We start from the raw sequence: 17,821 nt of genomic DNA on the forward strand, positions 1-17,821 counted from the left end.
TGCTACAGTTGAAATTCATTAAAGGATTAAATGGGCTGAAAGTTGCAGGCAAACCTCAAGGGTGTCCCCCAGCCCTATGGTGCTGCATGTGAAAACAGCATATGGAGAAACATTGTTTAATCAGATTGTTTGTGGTTTTGATAATCTGATTCTTGTAGATCAGCCAGATCTGACTGACTTTAGAGTTGGGGAAGGTTTGAAATCACATTTTTTGCTGTATATTTTGGAGCAGTTGATCAAATGCTACTTTGCTTTTATGGCCTGTGGGAAAATGCAGCTTCAATACAAAACAGTGCAGCTGGTGTAGTAGATAAATGCCTTGAAGAAATTCTAAGGTCCATCCAGTAATCTATTGTATGAAATGACTTCTCTCATGACAGGTTTGTGATGCTTCAGATGCAGCGAGCCCGCCTTAGCCAGCTGGGCATGGTGTCACTAGCTCCCATCATCTGCATCTGGAGCCAGCATTTACATCTGCATCCATGCTTTATGCTCTAGCATGGTCATCCTGAGCCTTGTACTTTCCAGAATATGTCAACTTTTATGGGAATTTAGGTGTATTTCGCCGCTGTTAGTCGCTGGGGCTGAAGTTGGATGGTTTTGTTGGGGCCTCTAGTGGTCTCAGGGCTGCATTACCAAAGCGAGGTGCTCTGGGGCTAGTGAGCAAGGATTGCTTTCCTCCCTCCTTTACCCAGCGGTGGGGCAAGGGCAGTGCCATGCAGATAATTTATTCGAATTCCAGTGGAGCATTGCACATGGAGTTAGAACTGAACGTGCTGAAGGAGCATAAATAAATGATAATAAACAGTAACAGAGCGTGAAGGAGGAGATGAAGGTTAGCCTTGAGAGGTCTCCATGTCGGGCAGTGGTCACAGGCTGGTTTCTCCCAGCTGCACACCTCATTGCTTTTTAAATTAGGAGGTTTTCAGGACCCTGGTAAGGGCAAAAAGATTAACTGTTCTGTGGAAAGTATAGAAGTGAGGCAGGAAACAACAAGCCCTTCATGTACCAGCATCACGACTGCCATGTTAAAAAAGGATTTTCTGTCTAGGACAGTTTTGAGCTCTGTGTGAGCAAACTGAAGACTCTCGTGGGCCCCCAGACAGGGTGTCATAGATCAAAAATTCAGTCTTTATTTTCAATACAAAGTATCTTTCTTGATGTATTTGAGGTTTTGTGTAAACTTCAGAATCCCTTTGCAGCTAGTTTTACTTGGGGAAACTCTCAATCCAAACACAACTCAATGTCGTTCTCTTTGGGAAGTGTCTTTTAACACTTTCCTGGGCAAAGACTGTGGAGAGTCTAAATTGTCTGGCTCAGGAAAGTGAAATCTGCTTGTGATAAGAGAAACTTGAGAGCCTCTGTCACTCTCAGCTATGCAGCTCTGACACAGAGCCCTGTCAGGAAGTACTCCTCATTTTCATGACTCTGCTGCAAGGATCGGGCAGCTGCTGGCTCTGGGGTACATTTTCCACGTTGCCTGGGTGGCCAGCCCTGCTGATCTGGGGACAGTTAGCATTGTGGCATTGCCACAGGGGGATTTGGAGGTTTTTCTGCCTTTTTCTTTTTTTTTAATTCCTTTAAATTTTTTTTTTTCACTCTTTTTTATTGTATCCTTCTCTTTCCAGGGTGTGCCCAAGTAATGACTCACAGTGTTAAAAAAAAACCCCAGTGCTGTTAGGCTACAGGCAGGAATGTGCCTTGTCCACATAAAATAAAGATTGATGCTTTCTTAGTTTTGGAAGAAAGAGACTGGCCATGTCCACTGAAAATTCTTACTAAAAGAGGAGGGGTTTGGGGTCAGGCATTGCTTCTTACACACCCAGCTGCAGTTCAGCTGATGTGGGTATGAGGTGCAGCTCAAGCAGGATATCAGTTTGGGGGTTAGTAAGTAGTTGTTTTGAATATTACTCATTGCCATTGTCAAATAAGCACTCTGTTCTCTTTGTAAGCTCCTTCAGCAGGACCACCCCTGAAGAGACATTTCATGTAGGACTTGCTAGGTTATGTGAATAATTTAAACTCATTGAAACTTCTCAGCATTTCTCCAGGACGAAGGGGTTTTTCTGTTTTCTCAGCTGGAAGATTGCAGGGTGCTTGGAGACATGCTGCTGAACTGGGAGGTGGTTTGCAGGACCAGGAGGTCTGGAGGAAACAGAACAGCTACTGGGTTGCCTGGAGAAGCTTTAAATTGTTTGATCTGAAAGCTGTTGGGAAGAAGTCTAATAGTGCTTCCTAGGTGCAATGATGAGAGTTGTGCTGCAGTTGTGTTTGGAGTCTGGGCCTATTGTCAGCCCATTTCCTACCAAGATTTGTATTGCTCTGTCTTAAGTATTTCTGTTGCCTGTTTGTTTTGTATGTATTCAGGTAGTTGAGTTGTTTCCTTGTACCAAACCACAGGAAAACTTAGCCAGGAGATTTGTTCTTGAAAGTAGGACTGGAGAAGGGGAAAATAGATCCAGGAGGTAGAATTGAGTTGAGGTCTTAGGGTTTTTTCTTCTTTCATTTTGGTATGTTGCTCAGAAAACTCCTCCTTCCTAGGCTAGCTGTCTGAGAAGCATTTACAGGTAAAATTGGAAGAAAAGTCAGGAGAAAAAAGAACTTTTTCCTGTATAATTCACCAGAAATTTCCATTTGGTGTTTCACCTTGGCTTTCCTACAATGCTTTGTCTTCCACAACTTTTTTTAGTTCACTGGAGGTGCTGCATAAACCAGAATCTTCTCATCTGTTTTCATAAAAGCCAGTGAAAAAAAAGCTATATTGGGTCCTTCTTTGGAGAAAAACTTGCTTCAGGGGAAGAGAGACTTTAGAAATGTCAGGGGTGAAATATAAATACATGCAAATTGGAAATAGTCTTTCCTCTTTCACATAACTGCAGAATAGCTCAAAATAGCCTGTGCACAGTTGGGTATGGCTGCCAACTGCTTTAGGGTTTTGCATAGCTTCCTAATACAACTTGGTGTCCTGAGAGGGTCCAGCCCTACCCAGTTAATAACAAACATCAGCTTGCATTTGTTTCCACTGGATTCTGCATCTCTGTCTGCTCCCATGCAGTCTCATTAGCAGAGCTGCTCATTCAGGGTTAAAAAACCCCTAAAAGACTCCAAAGATCTTGTAGAAAGGGTGCACTGCTTCTCAAATGAAATCTTTCCCCTGCCCAGGATAAACCAAATGTTCTGTGAAATGGTTTTCTGTGGATAGGCCATGAGTGCCTTCCTAAGATACCAGGGGGGAAACATATAGAGCTGACACTTGCCACAGAGTATTTTCTGTCTTTGGTTGGAAATGAATGTGGCATATTATTGACATCATCTAGAGTTAATTTGAATCAAAAACTCTGTTGTGGCTTACAGTTAAAATAAACTCAGCAGAATAAATATACACTGGGAAGTTCAATAAAACCACAGCCAAACCCTAGCACCAAATCCAGAAAGTAATCAATCTCCAATGAAGCTGTGTAGCATAATTAAATGTTAGCTTCTGACTTAAGCCTCCTGTTGACTGTTTCCTCCTTCAAGTAGTAAGGAGCTGATCCAGGAGGGCTGAGTATTCATAAGCGCCATTGAAGTTGGTGTTTGAACTGCCAGTGTAGCTTGGAGTGAATCTACCAACTTCATCTGCATTGGCTTTTGTCCTTTCTTACAAGGAGCACAAGGGAGAACACTTGTCTTGGCCCGACACAGCTGAGTTTCTGTGCATTTTATGGTAGTGTAACAGCAAAATGGGAAATGCTTTGCAATTGAGGATGGGCCATTTTAGGAAGAAACCAGGAACATAAGGTAAGCTGTGACACTGGTATACTTCAGCTCATTTTCTGGTGTGATCATTTTTTCACTTCAAACCTCCTAAGATGCGAATTCCAGTTCCACACTCCCAGTGCAGTAAGGGTATGTCTCCAGCTAGAACAGCAGTCAGGGCCTCATAGGTCCTCAAAATTCAGCAGGTGTGGGAAAGCTCTGCCAGGCTGCAGATGCAACACCTGGGCAATCCCACTTCTGTTACTGTGGGGCTTCCCAGTGGCATTCCAAGGTTTAATTTATACTTACTTTATGGGACCTTGAATAAAACATTTCATTGAGAATGCTTTGTGAATAGACCTGTGCCAAGTGTGAGGAGATACCAGAGGTGGCAGAGTGGGTTACAAGTGGCGGAGCTACAGCATCTTGACTGGTTAATGTTTGCTGGCTGAGAGGTGGTGGCTGGTGCCTGGAGTCTCCAAACCATCCTGGTGGTTGCAGTGTGGTGTCTTGCCCTAACACCCATAGATTTGGGACAACTAATGGTAGGTGGGCATAGAAGGAAGTGAGAGCAGGGTTACTGGGGCAGTGATTTTGAGTATGCTGTTGCTTTTGTGATAGGGCATTAAGAGAAGAATTTGGAGACCGCTGTGATTGCTTTGTAGTATTTCTGTGGAGTTTCTCCAAATCTAAGAGGATGGGTGGGTGCAGAAGAGATCTGAAGGTGAAAACTTTGGGAGGGGTGTGATTAATTTCCTGGCTTTTTGCATCTGAGTCACAAGGCACACACTGGTGAGCCCACAAGAAATAGCAAGCAGCAGCCTCAAGTAGTGTTCTCAGAAAGGATTTGTGGCTAAGGGGTTTTTTTGGTTTTGGGTTTGCTCACTTTGACTGTTCAGCCAGCCTCATAACCTTGTATTTACATGAACCAAACCACGTTGTTTGTTTTGGAAACTGGAGCAGCCCAGACAGGTGGGCTGCTGTCGACAAGGGTTTTTCCCCTGGGGCAGGAGCCCTAACTCCATTAGCGAGTGCTATCTGGCAGCAGATCCAAGCTGATCTGAAGTCTCCCAGCTAGCAGAAGGGGAAGCACTGATGTCTTCCCCACTGCTGACCAGTTCCTGTGGCTTCCTGCATGTGTAGAGCAGACCTGTTTTAAATCCTGCTTCTGAGAGTGTCTCAGTCTAAATCTTATTATCAGTGGCACTTGGGCTTTTCAGCCACTTAGTGCTTTTGGAGACGTTTTTCTGCAGCACATCTTATTTCTTCCTCAATAAAATCCCTTGTGGGACTAATAATTTCTCAATTAGTATACTTGAGGGAGGAGCTGAATCCCACCTCTATTAGGCACCACCAGCTCCTGCTCAATAATAAACTGCACCTGTACGGAGCTTGGGACTGGCCTTGTGTGATTGCAGATGAATTCTCCAGCTCCTCTGGAGCAGACAGCCTTTGATCAGGCTCCACCTGTGGCTGTGACACGTGAAAAGGTTCATTTGCCATAGCTGATGACAGTGATGAGTTCCTGTATACACATCTCTCCTGTTGTTCAGCTGAAATGTTCAGTGTTTAGCATTTTGCCATCTTTTGTTTCCTTGAGGAGGGATGTTCCACCCCTGCTCTAAGTTTCAGCTCTGTAGATGAATGATACAGATTTGTGCTATCAAAAAGAAAGCAGAGATGGCAGGGCTCCTGGTATATTGGATGCAAATACAAGGAGAATCAGGTGTTTGGCACAAATACCCTCTGAAATAACAACTGTTTTGTATAAATAGCTCCATTAGGTGATAACACAGGACCAGGGAACAGTGCAGTTCATGGCTTGTGTTGAAAGATACAGCATGGAATGACTGAGTCAGCCTGAGGCTTGGGAATGGGATCATTTGTTCTCTGTGGTTTGGGGTTTCTGGAGGAGGTCTGCTGCTGACAGGGGACTATTTTCTGAGTTTGGTTTGCACACAGGGCTCTGGAAGGCCAGAGGGGTATTGCAGGGGGGTACTGCCAAAGTGTGTGGTAAACAAAAGCGAGGGAAGCGATGGGAAGCTGCTCATCAAGTGACAGAACTTTCAGCGTAACTTCCCTTTTGTAGTTTGAGCATCGTTACCAAACCCCACGTGTGACACTGCAGCCAAGCTTCCAGCACCTTGGGGATAACTTGCTGTTGGATCAGATTGCTGTAGCTGGGGGTAAAACAGGAGTCAATATGCTGCTGCTTTGAGATGGCAGGGAGCAGACAGGGAGATGAGAAGCAGAGGGACACAGCAGTGTAGCTGTTTCTATCATATGATATCTGTGGTTCAGGAAGGATGCCATGCCCCTGAGCTCAAACTCTGGAGAGAAGCAGAGGAGAAACTTCTTCGTCTTCAGGCAGTTTCACAGAAGGGAAAGCAACTCTAGGGCAGGTTGTGGGTAATGTCAGGCTTTTGCTGTTTAGTCTGTAGGGCTGCAGAAATCCCTGTGAGTTAGTCCTGTGGTGTTACTTGTTGTTGTCTTTGTTCTTTTTGCAGTTTCCCTTTCTTAATAAGCATAGTGCCTGCCTGGCTTTACTTTCAGATCGCTGTGCTTTCCAGCGAGTCTCACCTCTTGCTCATCACTCAGCAGCTGTTTCCACATGGCTTAGCACTTCCACTCTGAACCCTGCATGGCAGTGTTTTCCTGTCTCAAGAGATGCTTTTTCCTTTGTAGTTTCTTTTTCCTTGGATACTTCTTTGTGAAAGAATACAGAAGGGTTCTTGACCTGGCTGCATGCAATTATTTTCTCACTTCCTAACAGCCTTGCAGTGCGGCTGGGCTCTCAAATGTTCAGTAATGTTGAGGAGGAGCCTCATGCTTGCATGCAGAACTCCTGCATGTTCTTCACATGCTGAGTTTTCAGTACCACTAGAGAAGACCAGGCATTAGTTCTTAAGAGTGTGCCCAGACTCTTCCTGCTGTGGCACTGAAATCATCCCAGGCTGGAAGGGGGTCGCTCCACCTGCAGCTTGCTTCTGCTGCATTTCTCCTGACTGTAAAGCTAGAGGGCTTGCTTATAGTGCTGCTTCTAGCCAGGTGGCTTGCCTCATGTTTGTGGAGAGTGCTTTTTGTAGTCTCTCATATAAAGAATGAGATTTAGTGATATCTTCTGACTACTTTTTGAGGCTGTGCCTGCTATGTTGTCTTGCAGGGGGCTACTGCTGATGGAGCTGCTTGTGACACCAGCAACGTAGAAGCTGTGGGATGAATGATTTGGGCTTCAGGATTTGTATTGGGTTGTTGGGATATAGCTCCTTATTTTGAGTTAGCTTGTGGAATTGCAGAAACAGCTAAGAAACTCTCTAAGAAAAGATGGTGGAAAGAGAAAATGACACAACTTCAAGTGCTTAGATAAGTGTGCCAGCACTCTGCAATCAGCAGGCTTGGTGCTTTGTACGGGTAAAGCTCCAACAGCCATAAAAGTGAGCTGGGTTTTCCAGGAACAGCACAGCATGAGGCCAACCAAAAGATCAGCCCTTCTGCAGGTGATGGTAGAGCTGCTGGGGCCAGGGACTGACTCTGACTGCACCCAGCAGGATGCCAGACCAGACCCAGAGGTTCATGGACACAACCTCCCACAGCTGCAAGCCTCCCTGGCCCAAGGCACTGAGACTTGTGGATCTGCAATACGGTGCTGGGGAGCTGACTGTCTGGGGAACACCGATCTCTGCGTGTCTGGGTTTGCCTTGTCAGGTGTAGCTTTGCAAGGTGAATAGTATTTAATCCTTGGGATAACTGCTGCAGCAGTCTGTTACATGACAAAAGCGGCTGCCACAGTCGGTTGGCAGCGACCAGTCCCAGGAAATCAGGGTTTCCTCTCCAGCGCCTACAGCCTTTCGGTCTCTCCCTCAGCAGCATTTTGTGCTGCCGCCTGCAGGGAGATGAGCAAACTCTTCGACGGGGGCTGGGTTGCACACTAAGGGAGGGGAAAAGGCTTATTAGGAAGTTAAAGCACGAAGTTCAAAGACTCAGAAGCACTTTCAGAGCAAAATTGTGGTGTGTTTGTAAGCAGTGCGAGCAGAGCAGCTGATTCTTCATGGATATGTGCAAATACATCAGCCAGCTCCCCAAGTACAGTCCTGAGTGTTCTGAACATTGACTGCACTGAGGTTTTAGTTCAGAAAATGCAAAATACTCTTTTGTGAGAAGTAATAGAGAGGTTTACAGAGCAAAAGGAGGAGAGCAAAAATTCGTATGCATATAAAAAGACCTAATTCACATCTGCTGTGTTTTGTGGGATGGTGTTGAAGGCATTGACTGAAGTGTCTTGGCTTTTTTTGACTAAGATCTTGGAGGATTGGGGATTTAAATTGATGTGAGCCAAATAATCAGCATGCCTCCTGCAAACTGGTTTGGTGACAAAATAACCTGGTATAGAGAGAAATAAAAAAGAAGCTGGAAACTACCATTTTACCAGGCATGGTTGGTTGGGGTTTTTTTTCCTGTAACACTTTTTTTCCTGTTACTTTTCTGACTGTAAGTTTTCTGGTGTATCTTTTGCAGGTTGAAAAGTGGGATTTTAATTTTTTTTTTTTTTAATTATTTTTTTTTAAACTGATTTCCCCCATCTGTGTGCTAATTAAACCAGTCCTTATTTTACTTGAGCTTCTGATAGTTCTAAAGTTTTAACTCCTGTTCTTCCTTTTTGTCTTCCCAGGTCAGATGTACAACTGCCTGTAAGTATCATTCTGTTGCTCAGTTTTAAAATGCAACTCTCACCAGTGTAATTTCTTTGAAGAAGGAACCCCCAGTTTCCTGAAAAGACTCTTTGGAAATAGGCCAGTTTACAGTTGTCCTAGTTTAGAGCAGGACAGATTGCTGTGTTGCTTCAAAAGGGGCAAAAGAGTAACACACAAATGAAGTGGATAGTAATGGAAAGCTTAAATGGAAAAGCAATTCATATACTACCAAACCCCACAAAGCATAGTGGTGAGCATAGCAAAGTTCCTTTACACCAGACCAAAAAACCCAACACTTCCCTTCTCCCCACAAGGGGTTCACCCAAAACCCCAGGGCTCGCTCTTTCCCCCCTGTTGCTAGGGTGGTTTCAGGCTGGCCAGGCCAGAACTGCCCCACCCGCACCCCCTTTTTACCCTGGCATTAGGCCTAAACAGGCCAGGATTGTGCAGGTGGAAAAAAGGTTACTCAGACCAAAGAGGCCTCTGATATATCCCCCATTATTACCAGTTAAGAGAGTGTCTCTCTCCCATGGGAGCAGAGAGGGGAGAAAGAGAAAGACAATCACTTTGCAGCCAGATTTATAAGGGTGCAGGATTTATGGGCAGAAATAAACTTTTTCCTTTGTCCACCCACTGGGCTGGACACTCTATAGACACTGGAGGTCTCAAGTCTGGGGCTTCTTTTTTTGGAGGCAGCCAGCCTAAACAGCCACAATTTCAGATGCTGTTTCTACTGTAATTCCTGCAGTGCATTCAAGGATATTTAAAGATCAGGGTATTTAAAGCTATCCATGTGCACTCAGTCTTTTTGCTTTTCAGTTTGTAAAGAGTTCTGGTAAAATCATGTGCTTAGAAAGACTGGGAAATATACTTAAAAGGCAAGAGAAAACAAACATACCCCAAAACAAGAAATGAGCCCAAAGTGATGCTTTAAGGATTTTCTGAAGTGAGGATTGTAACTGCTGTACTTGTCGAGATGAGGAGCTGTCATGAGGCAGAAACTCACAGCAGTTAAAAGCGGTAAGCCCAGGAACTGTGAAGTGAAATCTCTGTGGGAGAATGAGCTGAGAATACAGAAGGGACTTGGGGTCTGTGTGTGGTATCTGTAAATGACTGCACTTGTGCAAATGGGAAACCCAGGAGTCTTGTAAAGATGCTTACTGCCTTTGTGTTCTGTCTTTCAGGCACTGAAGATTGCAGCTCAAAAAATGTAACTGCAGAAACAGGAACCAGTAGTAATGATAGTTTAGCAGTAAACTCTCTAAGTGGGATCAAAGCCTCTGGAGGTGGAAGATGGACCAGAGCTCTGTCTGATGGGGCAATAAGTGATCTGGACAACCTAATAGGTAAGTGGTTTGGAATGTGACTGGGACAGTAATCTTCAGGGCATTTTATGCATTTGTACTGCGTTAGCACTTTAAGCCCAAACCCTAGTCCAGAGTGCAAAGAGCATTGCAGGGCTCATGTGAATCCAGCTGCTTTACTGGAGTAGGGAATGAGCTGGGGAGTTGTAACTGCACAGTTCAATGCTGTGGCCTTGAGCATGAGGCCTGTGTGTGGCCGTGACTTTTATCACTGTTGGACTCGAGCTGCCTTCCCTGCTAATTACGGCTTTCCAGGTGACAAGAGTACAGCTGAAGTACTCTGCCCAGTACAGAGGGTTGTACACTTTCACAGTGTTTGCAGTAACAGATGGTGATCAGATAGGACAAAATGCGTCCATACAGCTGTACACAAGTAAGTCACCATTTCTTGTAGCCCTGTACCTGCTGGGTTGTATTTTGCTGTGCAGCACAGAGCTCTGCTACCTACGTGAAGGTTATGCTTCAATACTGTTGCGTATAGCTGTGATACTTCAGTCCTGGAGCCTGATCTGAGCTATTTGCAAACGATGGGATGTTAGTGTGCAGCAGAAACAGCCCTAGTGGCTTTGTTTTGGTTTTAATTATCTTCCATCTCCATGTTCTCCTCCATCCTTGTCTCTTGGAGATTAATCCCACTCACAGTGGGATTTTAGTTCTCTCTTAGCTGCACAGTGATGCAAAAGTCTCCAGGAGCCTCTGGTGATGATGCTGGGGTGCTCCTGGAGTCTCAACAATGACTGATGTGAAGAGTGCAGCAGCGGTGTGCCTGTGTTCCTTCTGTCCATGTGTGTGAGCAGATGCTCTTGCAGGTCGACACACTGTTGTCTTGTCTTTCACAGGGCCCAGCCTGGTCCAGGATCTCAGGGCAGAGTATGTTGGAGACACATCTGTCAACTTAACATGGACAGCGGCTGACCTCAATCCCAGCTCCTACACATACAGGATAGAGGTTGTCAATGGCTCCTTTAACAGGAACCTGACGTTCAGTGCCCCCCCAGCTGAAATCACCGAGTTACTCCCTGGGACATTGTACACTTTCACAGTGTTTGCAGCAGTGAATGACAGCCAGACTGAAGGAGGAGTGTCCATAGACCTGTACACAAGTAAGTCACCATACTTTACAGCCTTCTTCCTGCTGGCCTGTGTTTTGCTGTGCAGCTCAGAGCTCTGCCTACCTGCCCAAGGGTAGAAATACAATATTGTTCTATTTCACTGCCTCTCTGCCATCAGCAATGTTAGTGCTGTAGGGGAACTGTTGCCTTCCTTGTGGATGAGGCCCTCAGGTCTTTATTTTGAAGGGAGTGCATTGTGCCAGGGGAACTTCCCGCTTTAGAGGGCCTGTGGCTGTGGCTGGGTTCTGTGCAGCACTCTAGTGTGTGGCTCTTGGCATGCAAAAGCTTCCAGGAGCCTCTGAGAATGATGCCGGGGTGCTCCTGGAGCCTGAACAATGAGAGATGTGAAGAGAGTAAAGCAGTGGTGTGCCTGTGTTCCTTCTGTCCATGTGTGTGAGCAGATGTTCTTGCAGGTCGACACACTGTTGTCTTGTCTTTCACAGGGCCCAGCCTGGTCCAGGATCTCAGGGCAGAGTATGTTGGAGACACATCTGTCAACTTAACATGGACAGCGGCTGACCTCAATCCCAGCTCCTACACATACAGGATAGAGGTTGTCAATGGCTCCTTTAACAGGAACCTGACGTTCAGTGCCCCCCCAGCTGAAATCACCGAGTTACTCCCTGGGACATTGTACACTTTCACAGTGTTTGCAGCTGTGAATGACAGCCAGACTGAAGGAGAAGGAGTGTCCATAGACCTGTACACAAGTAAGTCGTCATTTTTTACAGCCTTCATCCTGCTGAGCATGGTGGTGATCTATGCTTCTGGTTTGGAGTGTCAAAGGGAAAGGAATCCCACTCACGGTGATGTGTCTTCAGTTCTCTTGTATCTCTCCATTGATGCAGAAGCCTCCAAGAGCCTCTAGTGATCATGCTGGGGTGCTCCTGGAGTCTCAACAGTGAGAAATGTGAAGAGAGTGCAGCAGTGGTGTGCCTGTGTTTCTTCTGTCCATGTGTGTGAGCAGATGTTCTTGCAGGTCGACACACTGTTGTCTTGTCTTTCACAGGGCCCAGCCCGGTCCAGGATCTCAGGGCAGAGTATGTTGGTGAGACTTCTGTCAACTTAACATGGACAGTGACTGACCGCAATCTCAGCTCCTACACATACAGGATAGAGGTTGTCAATGGCTCCTTTAACAGGAACCTGACGTTCAGTGCCCCCCCAGCTGAAATCACCGAGTTACTCCCTGGGACATTGTACACTTTCACAGTGTTTGCAGCAGTGAATGACAGCCAGACTGAAGGTGAAGGAGTGTCCATGGACCTGTATACAAGTAAGTCACCATATTTTACAGCCTTCTTCCTGTTGGCCTGTGTTTTGCTGTGCAGCTCAGAGCTCTGCCTACCTGCCCAAGGGTAGAAATACAATATTGTTCTATTTCACTGCCTCTCTGCCATCAGCAATGTTAGTGCTGTAGGGGAACTGTTGCCTTCCTTGTGGATGAGGCCCTCAGGTCTTTATTTTGAAGGGAGTGCATTGTGCCAGGGGAACTTCCCGCTTTAGAGGGCCTGTGGCTGGGTTCTGTGCAGCACTCTAGTGTGTGGCTCTTGGCATGCAAAAGCTTCCAGGAGCCTCTGGGGATGATGCTGGGGTGCTCCTGGAGTCTCGACAATGAGAGATGTGAAGAGAGTGAAGCAGTGGTGTGCCTGTGTTTCTTCTGTCCGTGTGTGTGAGCAGATGTTCTTGCAGCTCGACACACTGTTGTCTTGTCTTTCACAGGGCCCAGCCCAGTCCAGGATCTCAGGGCAGAGTATGTTGGTGAGACTTCTGTCAACTTAACATGGACAGTGACTGCCAGCAATCCCAGCTCCTACACATACAGGATAGAGGTTGTCAATGGCTCCTTTAACAGGAACCTGATTTTCAGTGCCCCTGAAGCTGAAATCACTGAGTTAGTCCCTGTGACACTGTACACTTTCACGGTGTTTGCAGCTGTGAATGACAGCCAGACTGAAGGAAAAGGAGTGTCCATAGACCTGTACACAAGTAAGTCACCATATTTTACAGCCTTCTTCCTGCTGGCCTATGTTTTGCTGTATTTTGCCTACCTGCCTAAGGATTGAAAATGGAAAGTCTTGCAGGCAGAAGTGCTGTGCTTTGCCTGCCTGCAGAGGTGCTTGTGTGCTAAGACAGCCTTCTTTTTAAAAGTAAAGTAAAACAAGCCCTCTCCAAACCAGCAGTTGTTGAATGTGGTCACCAAAGTCTGTGGTAAAATGAAGGAACTCTTCCCCAGAATCTGCCTTCCTGGCCTAGGATTTATGTGGGCAGTTTTTCTGCCTTTGCTTCATGAAGGATGAGGGCCTCAGACCCTGGTTGAAATGGCTTCCACAGAGAGAAATCGTGATGTTTGCAGGGAACATGTGTGCTTTGGGGCATAGGGCCACCAGTGGGCTACGGTAGAGAGTGAGCCTTAGTCAGCGAGCTTTTTGTCTCAGTGAGTGAGATCAGGGCATGAAGAGTGGCAAAAGAACAGGGTGCCCAGGTCATCACCTCTATTCCTTTTCCAGCGATATTTGATGTTGCTTATGTTTTGCTGTGCACAGATACACCACTGTCTCCTCTCCCCACCTTCCCCTGCAGTTCTCTGTCTTTACTGACAACACTTCTGAATTCCTAAGGGAAGCCATGGAAGAACTGGCATGGTGGTGATCTGTGCTTCTGCTTTGCAGTGTCAAAGGGAAATGAATCCCACTCACAATGATGTGTCTTCAGTTCTCTTGTATCTCCCCATTGATGCAGAAGCCTCCAGGAGCCTCTAGTGATGACACTGCGGTCCTCCTGGAGGCCTGTACAATGAGAGATGTGAAGAGAGTGAAGCAGTGGTGTGCCTGTGTTCCTTCTGTCCTTCTACGTGAGCAGATGTTCTTGCAGGTCGACACACTGTTGTCCTGTCTTTCACAGGGCCCAGCCCGGTCCAGGATCTCAGGGCAGAGTATGTTGGTGAGACTTCTGTCAACTTAACATGGACAGCGGCTGACCGCAATCTCAGCTCCTACACATACAGGATAGAGGTTGTCAATGGCTCCTTTAACAGGAACCTGACGTTCAGTGCCCCCCCAGCTGAAATCACCGAATTACTCCCTGGGACATTGTACACTTTCACAGTGTTTGCAGCAGTGAATGGCATTCAGATTGAAGGAGAAGGAGTGTCCATAGACCTATACACAAGTAAGTCACCACTTCTTGCAGCCTTCTTCCTGCTGGCCTGTGTTTTGCTGTGCAGCTCAGAGCTCTGCCTACCTGCCCAGGGGTAGAAATACAGTATTGTTCTATTTCACTGCCTCTCTGCCATCAGCAATGTTAGTGCTGTAGGGGAACTGTTGCCTTCCTTGTGGATGAGGCCCTCAGGTCTTTATTTTGAAGGGAGTGCATTGTGCCAGGGGAACTTCCCCCTTTAGAGGGCCTGTGGCTGTAGCTGGGTTCCGTGCAGCACTCTAGTGTGTGGCTCTTGGCATGCAAAAGCGTCCAGCAGCCTCTGGGGATGATGCTGGGGTGCTCCTGGAGTCTCAACAATGAGAGATGTGAAGAGAGTAAAGCAGTGGTGTGCCTGTGTTCCTTCTGTCCATGTGTGTGAGCAGATGTTCTTGCAGGTCGACACACTGTTGTCTTGTCTTTCACAGGGCCCAGCCCAGTCCAGGATCTCAGGGCAGAGTATGTTGGTGAGACTTCTGTCAACTTAACATGGACAGTGACTGACCGCAATCCCAGCTCCTACACATACAGGATAGAGGTTGTTAGTGGCTCCTCTCGTGTGAACCAGACATCCAGTGCCCCTGAAGCTGAAATCACTGAGTTAATCCCTGGGACACTGTACACTTTCACAGTGTTTGCAGGGGTGAATGACAGCCAGACTGAAGGTGAAGGAGTGTCCATAGACCTGTACACAAGTAAGTCACTATTTCTTGCAGCCCTGTTGCTGGTGGGCTGTATTTTGCTGCCTACCTGCCCAAGGGTAGAAATACAATATTGTTCTATTTCACTGTCTATCTGCCCTCAGCAATGTTAGTGCTGTAGGGGAACTGTTGCCTTCCTTGTGGATGAGGCCCTCAGGTCTTTTTTGGGAGGGAGTGCATTGTGCCAGGGGAACTTCCCCCTTTAGAGGCCCTGTGGCTGCAGCTGGGTTGTATGCAGCACTGTAGTGTGTGGCTCTTGGCATGCAAAAACTTCCAGGAGCTTCTGGGGATGATGCTGGGGTGCTCCTGGAGTCTCAACAATGAGAGATGTGAAGAGAGTGAAGCAGTGGTGTGCCAGTGTTTCTTCTGTCTGTGTGTGTGAGCAGATGCTCTTGCAGGTCGACACACTGTTGTCTTGTCTTTCACAGGGCCCAGCCCAGTCCAGGATCTCAGGGCAGAGTATGTTGGTGAGACTTCTGTCAACTTAACATGGACAGTGACTGACAGCAATCCCAGCTCCTACACATACAGGGTAGAGGTTGTTAGTGGCTCCTCTCGTGTGAACCAGACATCCAGTGCCCCTGAAGCTGAAATCACTGAGTTAATCCCTGGGACTCTGTACACTTTCACAGTGTTTGCAAGGGTGAATGACAGCCAGACTGAAGGTGAAGGAGTGTCCATGGACCTGTACACAAGTAAGTCACTATTTTTTGCAGCCCTGTTGCTGGTGGGCTGTATTTTGCTGCCTACCTGCCCAAGGGTAGAAATACAATATTGTTCTATTTCACTGTCTATCTGCCCTCAGCAATGTTAGTGCTGTAGGGGAATTGTTGCCTTCCTTGTGGATGAGGCCCTCAGGTCTTTTTTGGGAGGGAGTGCATTGTGCCTGGGGAACTTCCCCCTTTAGAGGCCCTGTGGCTGCACCTGGGTTGTATGCAGCACTGTAGTGTGTGGCTCTTGGCCACACTGCTCTGCTCAGTTCATCAGCAGAGAGGAGAAGGCTCAGGTACTCCTCATGCTAGGCACCATGACCTTTTTTACTCCTTTGCTTTCGATATATGCTGCTGTGTCCTTTCCTTCGTTTTGTCCTGTTTTGCCTGAGTTTGAGCAAAGCTGGCTGCTGCTGTGCATTTACTGCACAGAGCTTATGCTCTTTTTCTTATGTGTTGGCTAATATGACTTTTATGCAGTTATATAGAAATTAGCATCAATTATGTACTGCTCTAAAGATGTGCAGTGTAGGTTGTTCTGTATTTTGAAAACTTTGCTCATCTCAGTGGATACTCCACCAAAGTTTTCTCTGTAATGCTGTCTGCAGGGGACTTACAGAGCACTAAAGGGTCTGTGTGCTAAATGGGGTAGGAAGGCCTTGTAGGCAGTGGTTTCATCTTTTGAAACATGGAAGGAATCCTGTGGTTTTACACAGAACTTAAACAGACCTTTTTTTCCAGTGACCACAGTACTTGATTTCTTACTCCTCTTTTTTTTTCTTATTCTTTTTGTGTGTGTGCAGTTCCTGCCTCAGTGAATTCATTTCAATGTGAACCAGTGGCCAAGCAACCTTCCCTGATGCTGAAGTGGAAATGTCCTTTTGGTAACAATTCTGGCTTCATGATTAAAGTATATGAGGACTCCTTGGTAAAAGAAGAAAATGCTTCGCTCTGCGTGAGCGAAGGCTCAGAGAATAACCTCAGCATCACATCTTTGGCTTATTTCAGCACCTATGATGTTACTATTGTAACTCTTTCAAATGGTCCTGGTGTAAGCCCTGAAGTGCATGCAGTGTGCAATACAAGCATTACTGGTAAGCTTCACAATTTGAGAATGGGAAATATCTGTAGAAGTAAAATATTAACTTCATGATTGCAGAACACCAGATTGATGTACTGTGCATTATCTGCCTACAAATAAAACACTAGGTTCATGAAGGGGGCCTGCAGGAAGGATGGAGAAAAGACTGTTTACATAGGCCTTGTAGTGACAGGATGAGGGGCAATGGCTTCACACTAGAGAAGGGCAGACTTAGATTAGGTATCAGGAAGAAGCTCTTCACTATGAGGGTAGTGGAACACTGGAACAGGTTGCCCACGGAGGTGGTTGAAGCTCCTTCCCTGGAGATATTCAAGGCAAGGCTTGATGAGGCCCTGGGCAACCTGGTCTAGTTGAGGATGTCCTTGCTGACTGTGGGGAGGTTGGACTGGATGACCTTTGGAGGACTCTTCCAGCCTGGACTATTCTGTGATTCTATGATTCTATGCAGTGTCTCATGTGGTGCTTAATAAATGTGCATTATATGAACACTACCAGAGCATTTTCTGGTTTGAGAAACTTTTCTTTATCAGTCATTAAGGTACTGAAAACTCTTATTTCTGTTGATAGACCCACCTGCTCCAAAAGAACATCCTGTAGTCAAGGCAGTCAGTCACAACTCCTTGTCTGTTGAATTCTCTGATTTTGAGTCAGTGAATGGACCATTAAAAGCCTATGCAGTCATGATCACAACAGGGCAAGGTAAGAAGTTGTGACACTATTCTTGCAGCCATATGAAACAATTTATCAGACACCATTATGTTTGAAACTCTAAATAAGTGTTAAATTAACAAAGAAAGAGCTGACTCACTATTTTCAATCACCTTTCACAAATCATGAGGCAAACACCTTGCTCCCCTGAGGCAAAGGCTTTTCAGAAAGCCATGGTTTTCACTCAGCCTTTTACAGCCTGGTTTATTCTTGTATGGGTTTCATATCTGTTGCCATTGTGCTGTTGCCATCTCGATTTGCCAGTGATTCCTGCCACAAAATTGTGTAGTGTCCTTTTTCCCCAAAGAATGATTTTCAGAGCTACTAAACTAAGCAGCTTTGGAATAGGGGTTGTTTCTTCCCCTTCCTTCTTTAGCTGGAAGATATCTGCAGTAAGAGCTTAAAAAGAATAATAATAATAATAATAAAAAAGAGGTGTCCTTCTAATTTGGCTTTAAAACTTTATTAACAGAGAGATGGGGTGCAGGTGGAAGGCTTGA

At 46.1% G+C, this 17,821-nt stretch overlaps 1 protein-coding gene across 1 annotated transcript in view; it reads left to right on the forward strand.

Moving 5' to 3' along the window:
• PTPRJ (protein tyrosine phosphatase receptor type J) overlaps positions 1–17,821 on the forward strand; it is a 66,898-nt gene that overhangs the window by 38,758 nt on the left and 10,319 nt on the right. Inside the window, exons 2-12 of the mRNA XM_054171702.1 lie at positions 8,408–8,426; positions 9,614–9,775; positions 10,633–10,896; positions 11,349–11,615; positions 11,915–12,181; positions 12,628–12,894; positions 13,810–14,076; positions 14,529–14,795; positions 15,230–15,496; positions 16,315–16,605; positions 17,181–17,312. Of these exons, the coding sequence (XP_054027677.1) occupies positions 8,408–8,426; positions 9,614–9,775; positions 10,633–10,896; positions 11,349–11,615; positions 11,915–12,181; positions 12,628–12,894; positions 13,810–14,076; positions 14,529–14,795; positions 15,230–15,496; positions 16,315–16,605; positions 17,181–17,312 (2,470 nt within the window). The remainder of the gene's footprint in view (positions 1–8,407; positions 8,427–9,613; positions 9,776–10,632; positions 10,897–11,348; positions 11,616–11,914; positions 12,182–12,627; positions 12,895–13,809; positions 14,077–14,528; positions 14,796–15,229; positions 15,497–16,314; positions 16,606–17,180; positions 17,313–17,821) is intronic.

This window comes from Dryobates pubescens, chromosome 22, assembly GCF_014839835.1.
Source record: "Dryobates pubescens isolate bDryPub1 chromosome 22, bDryPub1.pri, whole genome shotgun sequence".
NCBI classification, from domain to species: Eukaryota; Metazoa; Chordata; class Aves; order Piciformes; family Picidae; genus Dryobates; species Dryobates pubescens.